At 38.5% G+C, this 16,775-nt stretch overlaps 1 protein-coding gene across 3 annotated transcripts; it reads right to left on the bottom strand.

Moving 5' to 3' along the window:
* Nucleotides 1–5,681: 5,681 nt before the first annotated feature.
* On the bottom strand, nt 5,682–16,747 carry LOC310719172 (L-threonine ammonia-lyase-like). Of its 3 annotated transcripts, none has more exons than XM_083528628.1 (8): nt 11,619–11,777; nt 11,315–11,468; nt 8,819–9,000; nt 8,493–8,674; nt 8,273–8,403; nt 8,028–8,176; nt 7,827–7,916; nt 5,682–6,964 (listed from the first exon to the last, which is right to left on the bottom strand). In XM_083528628.1, the coding sequence occupies exons 3-8, from the start codon at nt 8,994–8,996 to the stop codon at nt 6,723–6,725; spliced, it is 972 nt and encodes a 323-aa protein (XP_083384754.1). In that variant the 5' UTR covers nt 8,997–9,000; nt 11,315–11,468; nt 11,619–11,777; the 3' UTR covers nt 5,682–6,722. The 3 variants fall into 3 exon arrangements, with proteins under 3 accessions (XP_083384754.1, XP_083384755.1, XP_083384753.1); XM_083528629.1 differs by having other exon boundaries at nt 11,315–11,443; XM_083528627.1 differs by lacking the exons at nt 11,315–11,468; nt 11,619–11,777 and adding an exon at nt 16,606–16,747.
* Between the last annotated feature and the right edge of the window lie 28 nt (nt 16,748–16,775).

The raw sequence follows: 16,775 nt of genomic DNA, 5'->3' as shown, positions 1-16,775 counted from the left end.
GCTGCAGATTTGTCGGCTGCACATCCATGATGCGAATCTCCCGTTCCACCGCATCCCAAAGGTGCTCTATTGGATTGAGATCTGGTGACTGTGAAGGCCATTTGAGTACAGTGAACTTATTGTCATGTTCAAGAAACCAGTCTGAGATGATTGGCGCTTTACGACATGGCGCGTTATCCTGCTGGAAGTAGCCATCAGAAGATGGGTACACTGTGGTCATAAAGGGAAGGACATGGTCAGCAACAATACTCAGGTAGGCTGTGGCGTTGACACGATGCTCAATTGGTACCAATGGGCCCAAAGTGTGCCAAGAAAATATCCCCCACACCATTACACCACCACCATCAGCCTGAATTGTTGATACAAGGCAGGATGGATCCATGCTTTCATGTTTTGATGCCAAATTACCATCCGAATGTCGCAGCAGAAATCGAGATTCATCAGACCGGGCAACTTTTATCCAATCTTCTATTGTCCAATTTTGGTTAGCCTGTGCGAATTGTAGCCTCAGTTTCCTGTTCTTAGCTGTCAGGAGTGGCGCCCGGTGTGGTCTTCTGCTGCTGTAGCCCATCTGCCTTAAGGTTCGACATATTGTGCATTCAGAAATGCTCTTCTGCATACCTCGGTTGTAACGAGTGGTTATTTGAGTTACTGTTGCCTTTCTATCAGCTCGAACCAGTGTGGCCATTCTCATCTGACCTCTGGCATCAACAAGGCATTTGCGCCCACAGAACTGCCGCTCACTTTATATTTTCTCTTTTTCAGAGCATTCTCTGTAAACCCTAGAGATGGTTGTGCGTGAAAATCCCAGTAGATCAGCAGTTTTTGAAATACTCAGACCAGCCCGTCTGGCACCAACAACCATGCCGCGTTCAAAGTCACTTAAATCACCTTTCTTCCCCATTCTGACGCTCGGTTTGAACTGCAGCATGTCATCTTGACTATGTCTACATGCATAAATGCATTGAGTTGCTGCCATGTGATTGGCTGATTGGAAATTAGCGTTAACGAGCAGTTGGACAGGTGTACCTAATAAAGTGGCCGGTGTGTGTGTGTGTGTGTGTGTGTGTGTGTGTGTGTGTGTGTGTGTGTGTGTGTGTGTGTATGTATATATATATATATATATATATATATATATATATATATATATATATATATATATATATATATATATATATATATATATATATATATATACACACACACACACACACACACACACACATATAGGGGGTTAAGGCGCTGCTCCAGCGGTTAAGGCGCTGGGTTGCCGATCGGAAGGTCTGGGGTTCAAGCCCCGGTATTGAAAAAAAAAAGCTGCCGCTCTTGGGCCCTTGAGCAAGGCCCTTAACCCTCTATGCTCCGGGGGTCCCTTACAAGGGAAATACCAAGGTCTGTGACGTCGGAGTGACGTGGGGCCGCCTTCCCGTGGGCTCACCACCTGCAGGAGGGACCGTAAGGGACAGTGCTGTGAGGATTGGGCAGCAGTCGAAGGCGGGGGCCTGCTTAGACTGCTGCCCCCGCGACCCGAATTACGGATAAGCGGGAGAAAATGAATGAATGAATGAAGAATATACACACACATTCTATATATCTCTATATATCTTCTTCTTATGGCTTCTCCCATTGAGGGTCGCCACAGAGGATCATTTGTCTCCATACTCCCCTGTCCTCTACATCTGCCTCTTTCAAACCTACTACCTGCATGTCTTCCCTCACCACATCCATAAACCTCCTACTTGGACTTCCTCTTTTCTTCCTTGCTGGTGGCTCTATCCTCAGCATCCTCCTACCAATGTACCCCATGTCCCTCCTCTGCACATGTTTAAACCATCTCAATCGCACCTCCGTCACCTTGTCTTCAAAACGTCCCACATGTGCTGTCCCTCTAATAAACTCATTTATAATCCTGTCCATCCTCGTCACTCCCAACGAAAACCTCAACATCTTCAGCTCTGCTACTTCCAGCTCCACCTCCTGTCTTTTACTCAATGCCACTGTCTCTAAACCATACAACATCGCAGGTCTCACCACAGTCCTATAAACGTTGCCTTTCACTCTCACAGATACCCTTCTATCACAAATCACTCTTGCCACCTTAAACCAGTCTGTCGTTCCTACTGCACACTTTACTGCTGTCACACTGTCCTCATACATGTCCTGCACCACCCTTAACATACTTCTCTGCCACACCTGACTTCCTCATACAATACCACAACTCCTCTCTCTACGCTGTCGTACGCTTTCTCTAAATCCACAAACACACAATGTAACTCCTTCTGACCTTCTCTATACTTCTCCATCAACATTCTCAAAGCAAATATTGCATCTGTGGTGCTCTTCCTCTGCATGAACCCATACTGTTCCTCACAGATGGTCACCTTTTCTCTCAGCCTGGCTTCCACTACTCTTTCCCATAACTTCATGGTGTGACTGATCAACTCTAATCCCCTTTGGTTACTGCAGGTCTGCACATCTCCCTTCTTAATCTCCCTTCCATTCTAAAAGATCGGTACCAGCATACTTCTGCTCCATTCCTCAGGCATCCTCTCACCTTCCTAAATCATTTTAAACAATCTTGTTATAACTGCCATCTCTCCTAAACATCGCCACGTTTGTCATCTGGTCCTACCAACTTTCCACTCTTTATCCTCTTAATTGCTGCTCTCACTTCCTCCTTACTAATCCTATCCACTTCCTTCTTCACCATCTCCACCCTATCCAACCTTCTCTCTCTCTAATTTTCCTTGTTGGAAAATTTTCCAGGCTGCTCAAAATACTCCCTCCATCTTCTCAACTCACTCTCCTTACTAGTCAACACATTTCCATCTGTTGTTTAGGGTTGTCCTGCTGGAAGGTAAACCTCCGCCGCAGTCTCAAGTCTTTTGCAGTCTCTAATAGGTTTTCTTCTAGGATTGCCTTGTATTTAGCTCCATCCATCTTCCCATCAACTCTGACCAGCTTCCCTGTCCCTGCTGAATAAAAGCATCCCCACAGCATTATGCTGCCACCACCATGTTTTACGATGGGGATGGTGTGTTCAGGCTGATGTGCAGTGTTAGGTTTCCGCCAAAGATAGTGTTTTGCATGTAGGCCAAAAAGTAGTGCTGTCACTATAACTACTTTTTGTTGTGCGATATATTGCACTAAAATTGATTGCAATGAATTATATTATTGCCATTCTAATACCACAATATAATTGCATCATAATGCAAGTTTTATTCTTAAGACATTAGAATAGGATCAGATGATGCATCAAGTGCTTTTTCCTGGAGGAACTTGGTCAGCTTTGCATCAGCCTGCACTCTTTTTGGAACCAATGTCTAACCTTATACCTAGAGTCTGGTGACTTGTTAGTAGGGTTCTTCTGTTCTGGAGAAGGTCACACAGACTCTTCTTGGTTGCTGGAGGTTCAGATTCAGATCCTTCATTTCCCCCTGCAGCTTTACTTTGACCGCCACATCCTCCATGGTATCACAATACATGACATACTGTTCCCCTGACATCCGTGAAATCAGCCACTGGCTTCATTGCTCATTAATGGGTTCCAACACAGAAACATCCTGTCAGGTTAGGTTGAGGTGGCCAAATTTTCGATATTCAACCAAGACACGTCGCTTTACAACCCTCTCTATCATTTTTTGTTTGGTGTCCCATCCTGTGCGGTGACATCCTGTGGTGAAGATTTATTGTTTTGTTTTTTTTATTAGTTTTTCTAACATTATTCCATAAATACAGCTTATAAATTCCCTATATTTAATCACAAATAATTTTACATGATTATAATTTAACCAATTATTTAATACCCACATACAAACAGGCCCTAAAGTAAGTCATAAATAACATTAAAATAAACATTTCATTGTTTATATTAACCGTTTAAATATTTTATGTTGTATAACAAGTTATCATCACTCACCATTACTAGATTGTGGGGGGGTCATTGGTTTTAGTCTGTGCCTTCCTCAGGTCTCTCTTCTTTATTCCTACAAAGTCCCATGGTATGCTCTGTGCGATCCTTGTCATTGTCCAGTCGATGGGAAACAGCCAAATTGAGTTTGTGTCTAAAGCAATTGAGCCATGGCTATCCAAGATGATGTACTGCAGCCACAATGTTAGCACCATTGTCTGTAGTTATACAGCCCATTTTGCGCTCATCTAATTCCCAGTCCGCTAAAAAAGCAGACAAGGGCTTCAGCAAGTATATCTGCATTGTAGTTCTGGGATATGTATTTGGTCTCTAAACATGTTGACTGCAGAGTAGTGTATGGTCATATTATAGCTCATATATAGAATCATATTTGAGCTTGACTACACTTCTTTTATCTCCTTCAGAATATCGTCTTTTACTTTGTTGTACAAGGATAGAATGCCAGTTTGGGAGATGTACGATGTCCGTTCTTTGGCAATTCGTACTGTATGTCAAAAGTTTGCAACATATTTTTAAATCCTGGTTTGTCAACCGCGTTTAATGGCTGCATCGATGCAGCCATTAAACGCGGTCGACAAACTGAACTGTCAGGAAAAGGCCTCTGTAACAGATAACCGTCTGGAAGACCCCTCTCCAGCTCCAGCTGAGGTTGTGGTTCCAATGGTTAAAAAACCGGGTGGGCTAGTTATTTTTACGTTAGATTTTAGGTTAGTTGTGTTGCCTCTTTTCGTTGCCACTGTTTTTAAACAAAGTCGACATACCGGCTCGTTCACGTTAATTGGCTCTCCTCTCTCATTTGGCTTAAAACCATAGTGTTCCCACACCGAAGCTGAAGATTGCGGCTTTGAAACCAAGTCCATTGGTTCCTAACTGGCTGTAGTTGTCACGAAACACACTTCACGCCTACACTTCACCTGTGTCTGTCTGCTCTGTGTGCTTGTGTATTTGTGTGTGTGTGTGTGTGTGTGTGTGTGTGTGTGTGTGTGGAGATGCTGCCTGAGCTCCGACTCCACCACAGTGAGCAGGTGAGATGACAGGCAGCACGATCGACTAAAATATTGCATTTACATTTTCATGTAAAAATGTATATAATCATTATTTTTAATTATCCAAAAATGTATCATTTGCAATATATTGCGGCACAAAAAAATTATCCTGCTCATTTCCATATATCATGCGATAAGTTGATTTATTGACTATTGCGACATGCCTACCAAAAGGTTACATTTTGGTCTCATCTGACCACAGCACCTTCTTCCACTTGTTAGCTGTGTCCCCTACATGGCAAATTGCAAACAGGATTTCTTATTCTATTTTGTCAACCATGGCTTTCTTCTTGCCACTCCCCATAATGGCCAGATTGGTGAGGTGCATGACTAATAGTTGTCCTTGGACAGACTCTCCCACCTGAGCTCTGGATCTCTGCAGCTCCTTCAGAGTTACCATGGGCCTTCTAGTTGCTTCTTGAATTAATAATAATAATAATAATAATAATAATAATAATAACCTAACTCTGCTTTAAACTTCTCCACAACTTTATCCCTGGCCTGTCTGGTGTGTGTTCTTTAGTCATCATGATGCAGTTTGCTCACTAATGTTCTCTAACAAACCTCTGAGGCCTTCACAGAACAGCTGTAATTATACTGGGATTTAAGTACACCCACAGGTAGACTCTACTTATTAGGTGACTTCTAAAGGCAGTTGATTGCACTGGATTTTATTTAGGGGTATCAGAGTAAAGGGGGCTGAATACATATACACATTTTTATTTGTAAAACATCTTTAACACCATGTATTATTTTCTTTCCACTTCACAATTATGCGATACTTTGTGTTGGTCAAACACATAAAATCCCAATAAAATACATTTAAGTTTGTGGTTATAACATGATAAAATGTGGAAATATGTAAGGGGTGTGAATACTCTTGCAATGCACTGTGTATATATAAATATAACAAGCTCTTCTGCCATGCATATTGGCATGGAAGTGTGGTTTTACTGCACAAATACTTAAATTGGGAAATATGTGTTTTTTTCAGAAATCGGTTGTGAGCAGCATGGATGCATCCCAGATCCAGGGTCCCCAATTAAAGCCTGAGGGGTTTTATATGGAGTTTCATGTTTGCTTCAGGTTTTGAGTGAGAGGCAAAACTGAATGTAGTAAGATTCACACGCATACACATTCATACTAGGGAGAATTTTTTTCCATTCATGCTCAAACATGAATATGTTTAGACAGAAGTAAGTTAAATAACTTTGCATTTCAAGTAAACTCGCATGAACAAGAGAACACTTGTGTCAACCACAGTTAGGAATGGATGAGAGCAACATTGTGCCTGATCTCGAAGTGGAAAGGGTTGACTTTCCTTTCATTCTTGCTGGTCAAAGAAACATGACAGCTGGCACTGAAAGTGTGGTTTTTAGGAAGATAAATAGTAAATAGGACTGTGACTGTAGCAGAAGTAAATGCTCGAATTGTATACTTTTAGATATTTTAGGGCAGAATGAGAAGACATAAATAAGTATAAGAAATTAAAGATAGTAAAATATTAAATATTAATATATTATATAACTATATATTAATTTCAAATATGAAAATATTGAAATAATAAAGTTGGAAAATTGAAACAACCAGTTATTTTATTTTGATAAATTTTATTTTAGTGTTTTTCATGGGTAAAAACGAATTGTGTCGATTTGGCTCTGTATAAATCTTCATCCACATCACACATATGAGAAAAAAAAATATATATATATTAAGCCCACAATAGACAGAAAAATTGGTGTGAATCAGTCTGGGAAGCTGGTAAGCTCATCTTTGCCGATGTTCCCTCCACTCAGGATTATCACAATGTTCCTGCCAGTAATGTCTGGTATTCTGTTGTTAACGAGTGCAGCAAAGGCAGCGGCTCCTGAGGGCTCTACAACTAGACCGGCTTTGTAGAAAGAGGAAACGGCAGACTTGATTTCATCGTCAGTCACCAACACGATCTCCTCCACGTATTTCTTACACATTGCATATGGCAGGGCACCTAAGACATGACACACCAGGAGCACACACCATGTTTGTCATTTACATAAGAACTGAAAAAATTGCTTATAATACACATTTTTAATTGGTGGTTTTTACTTCACATGTACATTTTAGCGCAGTGAAATTATATCACATATCCCAGTGCTGTTAGGAGGCTAAAGTCAGAGCACAGGGTCATCTATAATACAGTGCCCCTGGAACACAGAGTTAAGGGCCTTGATCAAGGGCCCGAAAGTGGCAACTTGGCGGTATCAGGGCTTAAACCCCAGACCTTCCAATCAGTGAACAAGAGCCTAAACCACTGAGCTACCAATTCCCCATATGGGTCACATTATTTGTAAAATGACAATCTAGCTTGTTAGAAAATGATCAAATAAGTATTTATTTTATTTACTTGATTTTTTGTTTATTCTCTCCATCAAATTTGTAACTGATGTATCTATTCATGGCGTTATTCAAAATTGTTCATGTGAAGCATTATGTTTAATTATGAAATTATTTATTAAAAAAAAAATTTGAATAAAATTTGGATTAAAAAAAAGACAACCACAACCAAGTCTTATAATGATCTCTAATGGTAAAGCATTAAAAGCCAACTGGTTTCATATTCTGCCATTATTAGGCAGTACTGCCTATTTAGACCTTTGTGAGAAGGGATTTCAGGTTGTTGGACCTTTCAGAAATTTTTGTTTAATACCCCTGTGCTTTAATATTTGTTTCTTAGCTACACACATTAGAACAGCTTTTATGAAGCATGGTTATTCCGTAACACTTGATTATGACCGATCAGTAATGTTTAATATGGCATGCTCCAATGAAACAAATTATACCTGCAAATGACACAATGGAACAAATGATACCTGAAGATGGAGGTGCCAGACCAGAGGCGATGCTTTTGCTGTCCATGTCAACAGGTTTATTCTCAATAAAGCTTTTATACATGGTACATGCTGTTAATGATTTAAAAAAAAAAAAAAAAATAAAGACAAGTGAACCTCAAGACATTAATTTATATTTCCACCACAACCAACTTATCCAATACAGGTTATTTATCTCCTCACCTCCTTCTGGTTCCACACCATAAATTCTCGTGTCCTCACAACCAGAAAGTTTAATGGCTGCTGCTACTCCGGCCAGTAAACCTCCTCCACCGCAGCACACTACTACCACATCAGGATTAGGAAGAACCTCCAGGATCTCAAACCCTAAACTACACCACCATGCAGGTTAGTAGAGAGGTAAGAAATACTACAAACCCACATTTAACTGCTGTAATAAAGCATGATCAAATGATTATGTTATGTACCTGGCATATCCTGCGATGAGATCCAGATCATTATAAGGATGAATTAAAGTCATTTTTTCTTTTTGAATGCATTGATTGACGACATCCATAATACATGGTGTGGGCACTCGTTCAACCTCGATGCCAAAACTCTGTTTATAACAAGAAGATATATAAATGGAATTTGTATTAATTACGTTTCAAAACTTTAAATATGTTTATTTTTCCAGTGTGATCTCACTTGTATTAGCAGAGATCTAGAGATTGGAGCAGTTTCAGGCATCACCACTTTTCCTTTAGTTCCGTAGTGTTTAGCGGCATAAGCAAAGGATTTCCCATAATTCCCAGCAGACAGTGTGACAAAATGACCTCCATCTAATTTTTGGGCGAACTGATTCGCGACACCTCTAATCTTAAATGACCCTGTTGGTGAGGAAACAGAATGCATTTTAAACTTGAGATGAATTTACATACTAGCTAATACTTTTAAAATCATTTATAGTACTGTCTAGGTTTCAACCAGTGTCATCTGATTTATTGTGCAATAATCACAAGCACAACACTAACCTGTAACCTGCATGTTCTCCAACTTCAGATAGGTGTTACAGGGCACATGGAGGGGCAGTGTGGTCTGGCTGCAGAGGATCATGGGTGTTTTGATCACTCCTAATGGGCTGTTTATGACAGTCTCCCGAGCATCAATTAGCATCTTGAGTGTAATGCCTTCTGCTACCAGGTCTTCCATCTTGCTGATAAGTGGGAATAAACTCTGTTATAGACTATATTACATTAATTATTTAGAAGTATATACAGGTAAAAGTGCATTACAGAGTTTGTATTAAAAGTGCATACTGAATCTATTACTGTCATGCTGCTTTTGTGGGTGCATTAAAGGAAAAATTAATTAGAAATTGTTATTACTCCAAATCAAATAACAGTGTTATGGTGTCAGAAAATTTAAATTTGGGGTAAAAACCAAAAAATAGCCAGATGCTTGACCTGAAATGCAAGCTTTGTATCTTGTAATACACACAAATTACACCGACAAATAACATTTTAGATTTGTAAGCCTTTAAATCTTTAGATTTATCTTACCATTTATATTTACTAATTACAAACTTGTAGCAGAATCAGTGTACTTAACACTTGCTTACCGACAAAAGAAAAAAAGGATTTAAAGAAAATATTTTTCCGTAATATTTACTATATTGAATATTTTCTTTACACTTTCCATCTGCTTTCATTTTACATGATATACAGTACATTAAAACATATACATAAGATATACATAAAGTTAGGTGCCAAAGTCCTTACATATAAATACAGCACTGTAAAAAAGTATTATGCACCCTATATTTTTTTATATAAAAATATACATGACTATTTAATGGCAAAAAGTCTAAGTTACAGATAAATTATTTTATGGATTTTGCATTTCATGAAATAATAACAATAAGTCATGTCACAAACATCAAGGAAGCAGAGAGCAAAGAAATGTAGCAGGTTTTCCAAGTACAGTAATATGGAACAATCTACATTGCAATTTCCTTAGAAAAAATACATGGATGTTTTACTGCTCAATTAATATTTTATATACATTTCATTATTCATTTACTCATTAAGCAGTTCTCCTCAATGAGGTGGTCAATTTTGTTAATCGCACATTTGGAAATCTATGTTTTTTTCTAGGTCTTTTTTATAACCAACACAACTAGAAATCTAACATTCATGAAGACTGGACAAAATTCAAAGAAAGTATTTGTAGACCTCAGGAAGACAGGAATGTGTCACGGCCCACCCCAGGGAAAAGCGTACAGAAAATGTGTAGCTTGAAATGCCCTAAACAATATACTGACTCTCCTCATTCTTACATCATATGTAAAAACCACCAAGACTTGAAACACACAGAGAAAATGGTTATCAAGAATGGTTATATCACTCTGACATAACCGTATAGAAGTAGGAAGAAGGACAATGCTCTCTGCAGCACCCCAACAATCTGTCTGCTGTGGCAGATTGACAAAAAACGTCCCCAGTAACAGAATCACAGAAAAAACTTGCAGTCTACCAAAATATACTTCTCCGGCCATGATAAACAAAATTCTATAGTCTGACCAAGCCGAGACTCACATTGCTGTTAATGAATTTAGCTTCAGGTTAGGGCTACTGTGGATCCATATCCTCTATGCACTGTACAATTGTGATATTTCTGTATTACTTTTTAAAACAACGTACAAACGTTTGTGAAGACTTTGCTCTGTTTGTTATTATAGAGTGTTTCTTGGTGGTCTAGAAGTCTTCTGAATGCTGAACGGTATTTATAAAGACCATAAATCTGGGAACACTAACCCAGAGACAGTGTGTATGGTTTAGTCTGTTTGTCCGCAGCAAATCCGGATTAGCAGACATGTGTTGTCTTTGAATGTGTACTTTGATGTTTTTCTTGTTTAGAATCAAAATACAGAAGCAGCACATGATTCGTTTGGGTCTTGATTTCAGGGCTTTAAGGCTCCCAAGCACAGATATTGTAGGTTGGGTTCACAGACATCAGTATCATCTGGCTGTCAGAGGGTGTAACTGGAGCAGTCATAGAAAAAGGTGAAGACGGAGGACTGGGTGACTTGACTTTAGTTTCAAAGACATTCAGGCTCCCTGTGGCACTGTCTTCACTGCACTGAGGGTCTGAGCCATTAATGTCACTGCATATAGGGACAGAGGTGTTGATTGGTGGGACAGAGTGACTACACAATGAGGGTGAAGGGCTGGTGAATAAAGAGCTACACAGTGTGTGCACTTGCATGTTTATGGATAACCCACACTTGTGTATATGTTCGGTAAAATAATTTTGTGAGACTATAGTCCTCTTGCAGCAGCAGCAATGGTAGTGGCTGCTTTTACTGCATCCCAGGTTGCATTTGTAATTTTTTTCTCTGTAAGAGAGACCGATATATTGTGGTTATATGAATGTTAAAAATGATCATGCATGTAATAAACAAAACAAAAAAAACACCAAACCTGTATGTACAGTTTGTCATAAAATATAAAGCTCATTAATCACTTTACCTTGAAATTCAATCGCTGTTTTCTCATGAGTTTGTATGTGAGCCACAAGTGCAGCATACTCTCCTTTCCTGTTGCAGAACTGCCATTTATACTTGTCTGGGCCGATACAAATAGGTTTAGGCAGTTTCCCTTTTGGGCAAATAGTGACATGAAGCTGTGATAAAACAAAATGTTTTTACACTTTTCAGTTAAAGAATTAGTTGACTGAATAGATGACTTTTATAGCTATCCAAAAAGTCTACATGCACTAGCAGGATTAGCTCTATTGGCAAATGTAGACATGATACACATATTAGTGCCTTACCTCATTGGACTGTGGCATATTATGTACCTGAAGTTTAAAATGAGCATTCATTCATGAACATTAGTACAAAAAAACAAAACAGGGAGTATAAATTAGTGTGCTGTCAAAAACAGGAACAGATTATTAAATGCGATATGTAATCATATGATAATGATAATATAATATATGATGCACTTCCATTTCAAATCATATTTAAACCCATACTTCACATCCCAGATGACTAATCACTCATCAAATACTATGTGCACGCTAAAAACTTTCTTTCGGCTTCTCCCGTTAGGGGTCGCCACAGCAGATCATCCGTATTCGTGATCCGCATGTTTGATTTGGCACATGTTTTTACGCTGGATGCCCTTCCTAACACAACCCTCCCCATTTATCCGGTCTTGGAACTGGCACCAAAAGTGCACTGGCTTGTGCAACCCTAATGGCTGGGTTTGGTTCCTTGACCGGGGATCGAACCTGGACCGTGGCGGTGAGAGCGCCGAATCCTAACCACTAGACCACCAGGGAACCACATACTATGTGCACACTAAACATTAAAAAGGTATAAAAGCGTTGCACTTGATTTGGATTTCATCAAATGTTTGCATTGGAAACACTAGTATCTCCAATATCATCCATATAACATTATTATTATTATTATTATTATTATTATTATTATTGTTAAATCCTGCTTTCTAAAATAAACCACACCCCATTATAGTACTGTCCATGGCCATGTTTAGGGCAAAATTTCATCTAATCAAATTTACAAACTAACCAAAAAGCAAATGTTGAAAATTTTCCCCAATATACTCAGAAAGGTACATGATTCATATCTGTATCTGTTTTTTTGTTCTTTTCTTTTCAAAAGAAAGAAAACAAAAGAGAAAAAAGATTTTAAACCCAAATATCAAGTTATACCAGCTTACCTCAGCTCAATCTCTTCTTTTCCTCTTGACACTGAAAGAGCAAAAAAGCACCTCTAGAATCCATTTTGTGTGAAGAACATGACTAATCCTTTGCAGTAGGTTTTACTCCTATATACTTATTATAGGACACCTGACCCTTACACCAATGCCATTCCAACATCTTCAAATCCTCTGAGAAGGTTTTCAGCTCGTTTTTTGGAGCCATGGGGATTTGCCCATTCAACAAAAAAAGACCAATGAGAGCAGGCAGTGATCATTGAATAGTTTTAACATTTAAACATTTTAATTTATCCCAAAGGTATTCAGGGGTCAGGGCCCTTTCAAGGATCCACACCACCATGTAACTTGTGATTTGGTAATTTTAGTTCTGGTCAAGTGAAAATTTTAAAGCTACAGTATACAAAAAAAAACCATATTTTATTCACAATAGAACATAAAACCATATCAATGGCTTAAACTTGATAATACACATATATACACTATATACACTAATATATATATATATAAATGCAGGCTTTTGATATAAATGCTGATGAGAAGCCGGATTGTCCCTCTCCTCTTTAGTCCAGAGGACGTAGTGTCCATGGTTTCGAAAATAATTCACATTTTAATTCTTCTGACCACAGTTTTCCACTTTGCCTCAGTCTATACTAAATAAGCTTTCACATTATAAGCATTATGAGCTCTAAATGAGCTGGATCATGTTCACATATGGCTTCTTTTATATGCATTTGTGGGTGGTACTGTAAACTGCGTTTACAGACAATGATTTTTGGAGGTGTTACTGAGCCCATGCAGTAATTTCAATAACAGAATCGTGTTTTTAATGTAGTGCCACCTGAGGGCCTGAAGATCACGGGTATCCATTATTGGTTTTTGCCCTTGAGATTTCTCCAGGTTTTTCGAATCTTTTAATGATATTACATATAAGATATTCAAAGTCTTCACAATTTGATGTTGAGGAACATTATTCTGAAATAGTTTCACAATTTTTTGACAGTTTCTCACAGATTTGTGAACTTCTGCCATCTGAACTTCTAAGAGACTCAGTTTCTATAAGATACTTTATTTATATTAAATCATGTTACTGACCTGCTGCCAATAAGAAAACGTTTCACCAGAATTGACATTTTTACAGAATCCTATCGAAATCACATGTAAGGCTTTATTAATGAATTGACTATGATGTTAGGTACTGGTTTCATTCAATCTGGTGTCTGCATTTAGCATGTTTTTGGTTGTTTAACCACAGCGTCCAGTGTTCTTGTAATCCTGTTATCATGCTTCCTTAGTAGCAAGTCAGTAAGTCTGTTATCTGTGAGCTAAGGTTTTGGTTACAGCTTTAATTAAAAGCCCATTGAGGAAGTAAACTAACTGCTGCACGACAAAATGTGTGTAAATATATACATTAATCAGGCATTAATTTATGACCACCTGCCTAATATTGTGTTGGTCCTTCTTTTGCTGCCAAATCAGTCCTAACATGTCGAGCATCAACAGTATTAACTTCTCCAGCAATTTGAGCTGCAGGTGCTCATCTGTTGTATCGTGTGGAAACAAGGATACAGTTCCATTTGGTGTCTTGATGATTTATGTGAATTAATACACGAATAATTACTTTAAAACATTTACAAGAATATTTAGTCTTCATGCTCTATGTGAAGTATTTGTTTCACTAATAATAAACATACATTTGTATAAAACACCCATATTTGTCCATGCCCATGTTGATTTAAAACTTGAAAAGTATTCATTGGAGGTGATTATGTCGTGATTAATCATGAGTTTAATCATTACAATCATGTGATTAAATATTTTAAGTGAGTACACCCCTCACATTTTAGCAACCATTTTACTATCTTCTCAAGGGACAATACTATAGAAATGAAACGTGGATATATTTTAGAGGAATCAATGTGCAGCTTGTATAGCAGTACAGATTTACTGTCCTCTAAAAAAAAAAAAACATATAGCCATTATTGTCAAAAATAAACTGGCAACAAAAGTGAGTCATAAGTGATCATTTCAAAACTGTGTACAAAGTGTCAATATTTAGTTTGAGCACCATTGATATCTATCACTGCCTTAATCCTTCTGGACATGGAATTTACCAGAGCTGCACAGGTTGTTGCTGGGATCCTCTTTCACTCCTCCATAATAACATCATAGAGCTGCTGGATGTTTGACACATGGCGCTTTTTCAGCTTCCACTTCAGGATGCCCCACAGATGATCAATAGGGTTCGGCTCAGATTCTCAATGGGGGGTATCATGTTCTGCTTCAGAATGTCACAGTACATGTTGGAGTTTATGTGTTCCTCAATGAACTGCAGCTCCTCAGTACCAGCAGCACTCATGCAGCCCCAGAAACATTATGTTACCACCACCATGCTTGACCATAGGCAAGACATATTTTCTTTCATCCTGGAACTCCTCACCAGGGCAAACAAGTTTATCTTAGTCTCATCAGACCACAGGACTTGGTTCAAGTAAGTGTTCTTACTTGAATTCTTGAATTATTAAATCCTCAGTGAATCCAGTGGTCAGTATGAGAAAATTGTACTTAAAGCACCAGATTTTAACTGCTTTAATACAAAAAAACCCCACAAATGTTCTTGTTTTTTTTTGTACTGTCAAGCAGCCAAAAACATGAACATGATGAATAGGACATGTGGCGTTGCATGGTTACATAACATACACCTGTTATCACTTAGGATGTACTCACTTTGGTTGCCAGCTATTTTGAAAATAATCGCTGAATGATGTTTTTTATCATAGAGGACAGTAAATCTGTACTGCTATACAAGCTGCACATTGACTACTCTCAAATATATCCAAGTTTCTATAGTATTGTCCCTTTAGAAGATACTAAAATAGTTGCTGAAATGTGAGGGATGTACTCACTTGTGTAAGATACTGTATATAAACCTACACAGCTGTTTTAGTTTCTGACCGTGTTTCAACCTACATATGAAATTGATGATCATTATCACCTTCTTGGTATAATTAGTGAATCAGAAACCTGACTCCTGACTTTGTGTACAAAGTGTGTAAAAGTAAGGCATAAAAGCCAAAGGGTGGTCACAGTAAAAAAAGTTTTTTCAGTTGCTTTCCAATTTTTTCTTACTTCTTCTTCTTCTTTCGGCTTCTCCCATTAGGGGACGCCACAGCTGATCATCAGTCTCCACACCCCCGTGTCCTCTACATCTGCCTCTGTCACACCAACTACCTGCATGTCTTCCTTTACCACATCCATAAACCTCCTCCTTGGCCTTCATCTTTTTCTCCTTCTTTGTGGCTCCATCCTCAGCATTCTCCTACTGATATACCCCATGTCCCTCCTCTGCACACATCCAAACCATCTCAATCTCGCCTCCCTCACTTTGTCTCCAAAACATCCTGCATGCGCTGTCCCTCTAATAAACTCATTTCTAATCCTGTCCATCATCATCACTCCCAACGAAAACCTCAACATCTTCAGCTCTGCTACCTCCAGCTCTGCCTCCTGTCTTTTACTCAATATCACTGTCTCTAAACCATACACCATCGCAGGTCTCACCACAGTCCTATAAACTTTGCCTTTCACTCTCACAGATACTATTCTATCACAAATCACTCTTCTCCACCCACTCCACCCTGCCTGCACTCTTTTCTTCACTTATCTAACACACTCTCCATTACTTTGCATCGATTCAATAAAATGTATTAAGAATTGTTTTTTTTTTTTTTTTTTTTTACATTCTGACTTTGCACACACATTATACAATATCTGATCATTACTTCCTACTTTCTTGTCGTCCTGGTTGAGGACCCTGAACACAAAATAAAACAGACCACATGCGTTGCATTGCATGAGTTGGATCTGATAGTAACATGAGCTTACAAAGAGTGACATGAAAAAGTTTCCAGCACACTGAAGTTAGATCAGAGTCAGATCCATTTATTTGGAGGATCGGATCCAACTGTTTATCAAAGTCACATAAACCCTCATCTTTATTTTTACCCATTGCTTGTCATTAAAAAACGTGTAAAATGCAAGAATTACCCAAACACATAAAACGTAAAATTGCTCACGTTTTTGACAGACTGTTCTCCAAGATCGTCTTCCCCGAATCTGTGCTTGAAAATGAGGGTTCCGTGTATATATTACAGGATTATTCACACAATGTTGTCAATTTCAAAAACATATGTCTATGTTTAAACACGGTTTACTTTAAAGCTTATTTTTAGGAACCATTTGACAA

This window comes from Silurus aristotelis, assembly GCF_946808225.1.
Source record: "Silurus aristotelis genome assembly, chromosome: 24".
In the NCBI taxonomy this organism is placed as follows: Eukaryota; Metazoa; Chordata; class Actinopteri; order Siluriformes; family Siluridae; genus Silurus; species Silurus aristotelis.
This window is presented reverse-complemented; position numbering and strand designations above follow the sequence as displayed.

What these genes read in the sequence shown, in the direction of transcription:
- LOC310719172 (XM_083528627.1), bottom strand. Translation starts at nt 8,996, where the DNA reads ATGGAAGACCTGGTAGCAGAAGGCATTACACTCAAGATGCTAATTGAT. An exon ending in CTCATCGCAGGATATGCCAG is followed by an intron (nt 8,177 to 8,272) that starts GTACATAACATA and finishes ATGGTGGTGTAG; the next exon opens with TTTAGGGTTTGAGATCCTGG. An exon ending in TCTGGCACCTCCATCTTCAG is followed by an intron (nt 6,965 to 7,826) that starts GTATCATTTGTT and finishes GTCATGTCTTAG; the next exon opens with GTGCCCTGCCATATGCAATG.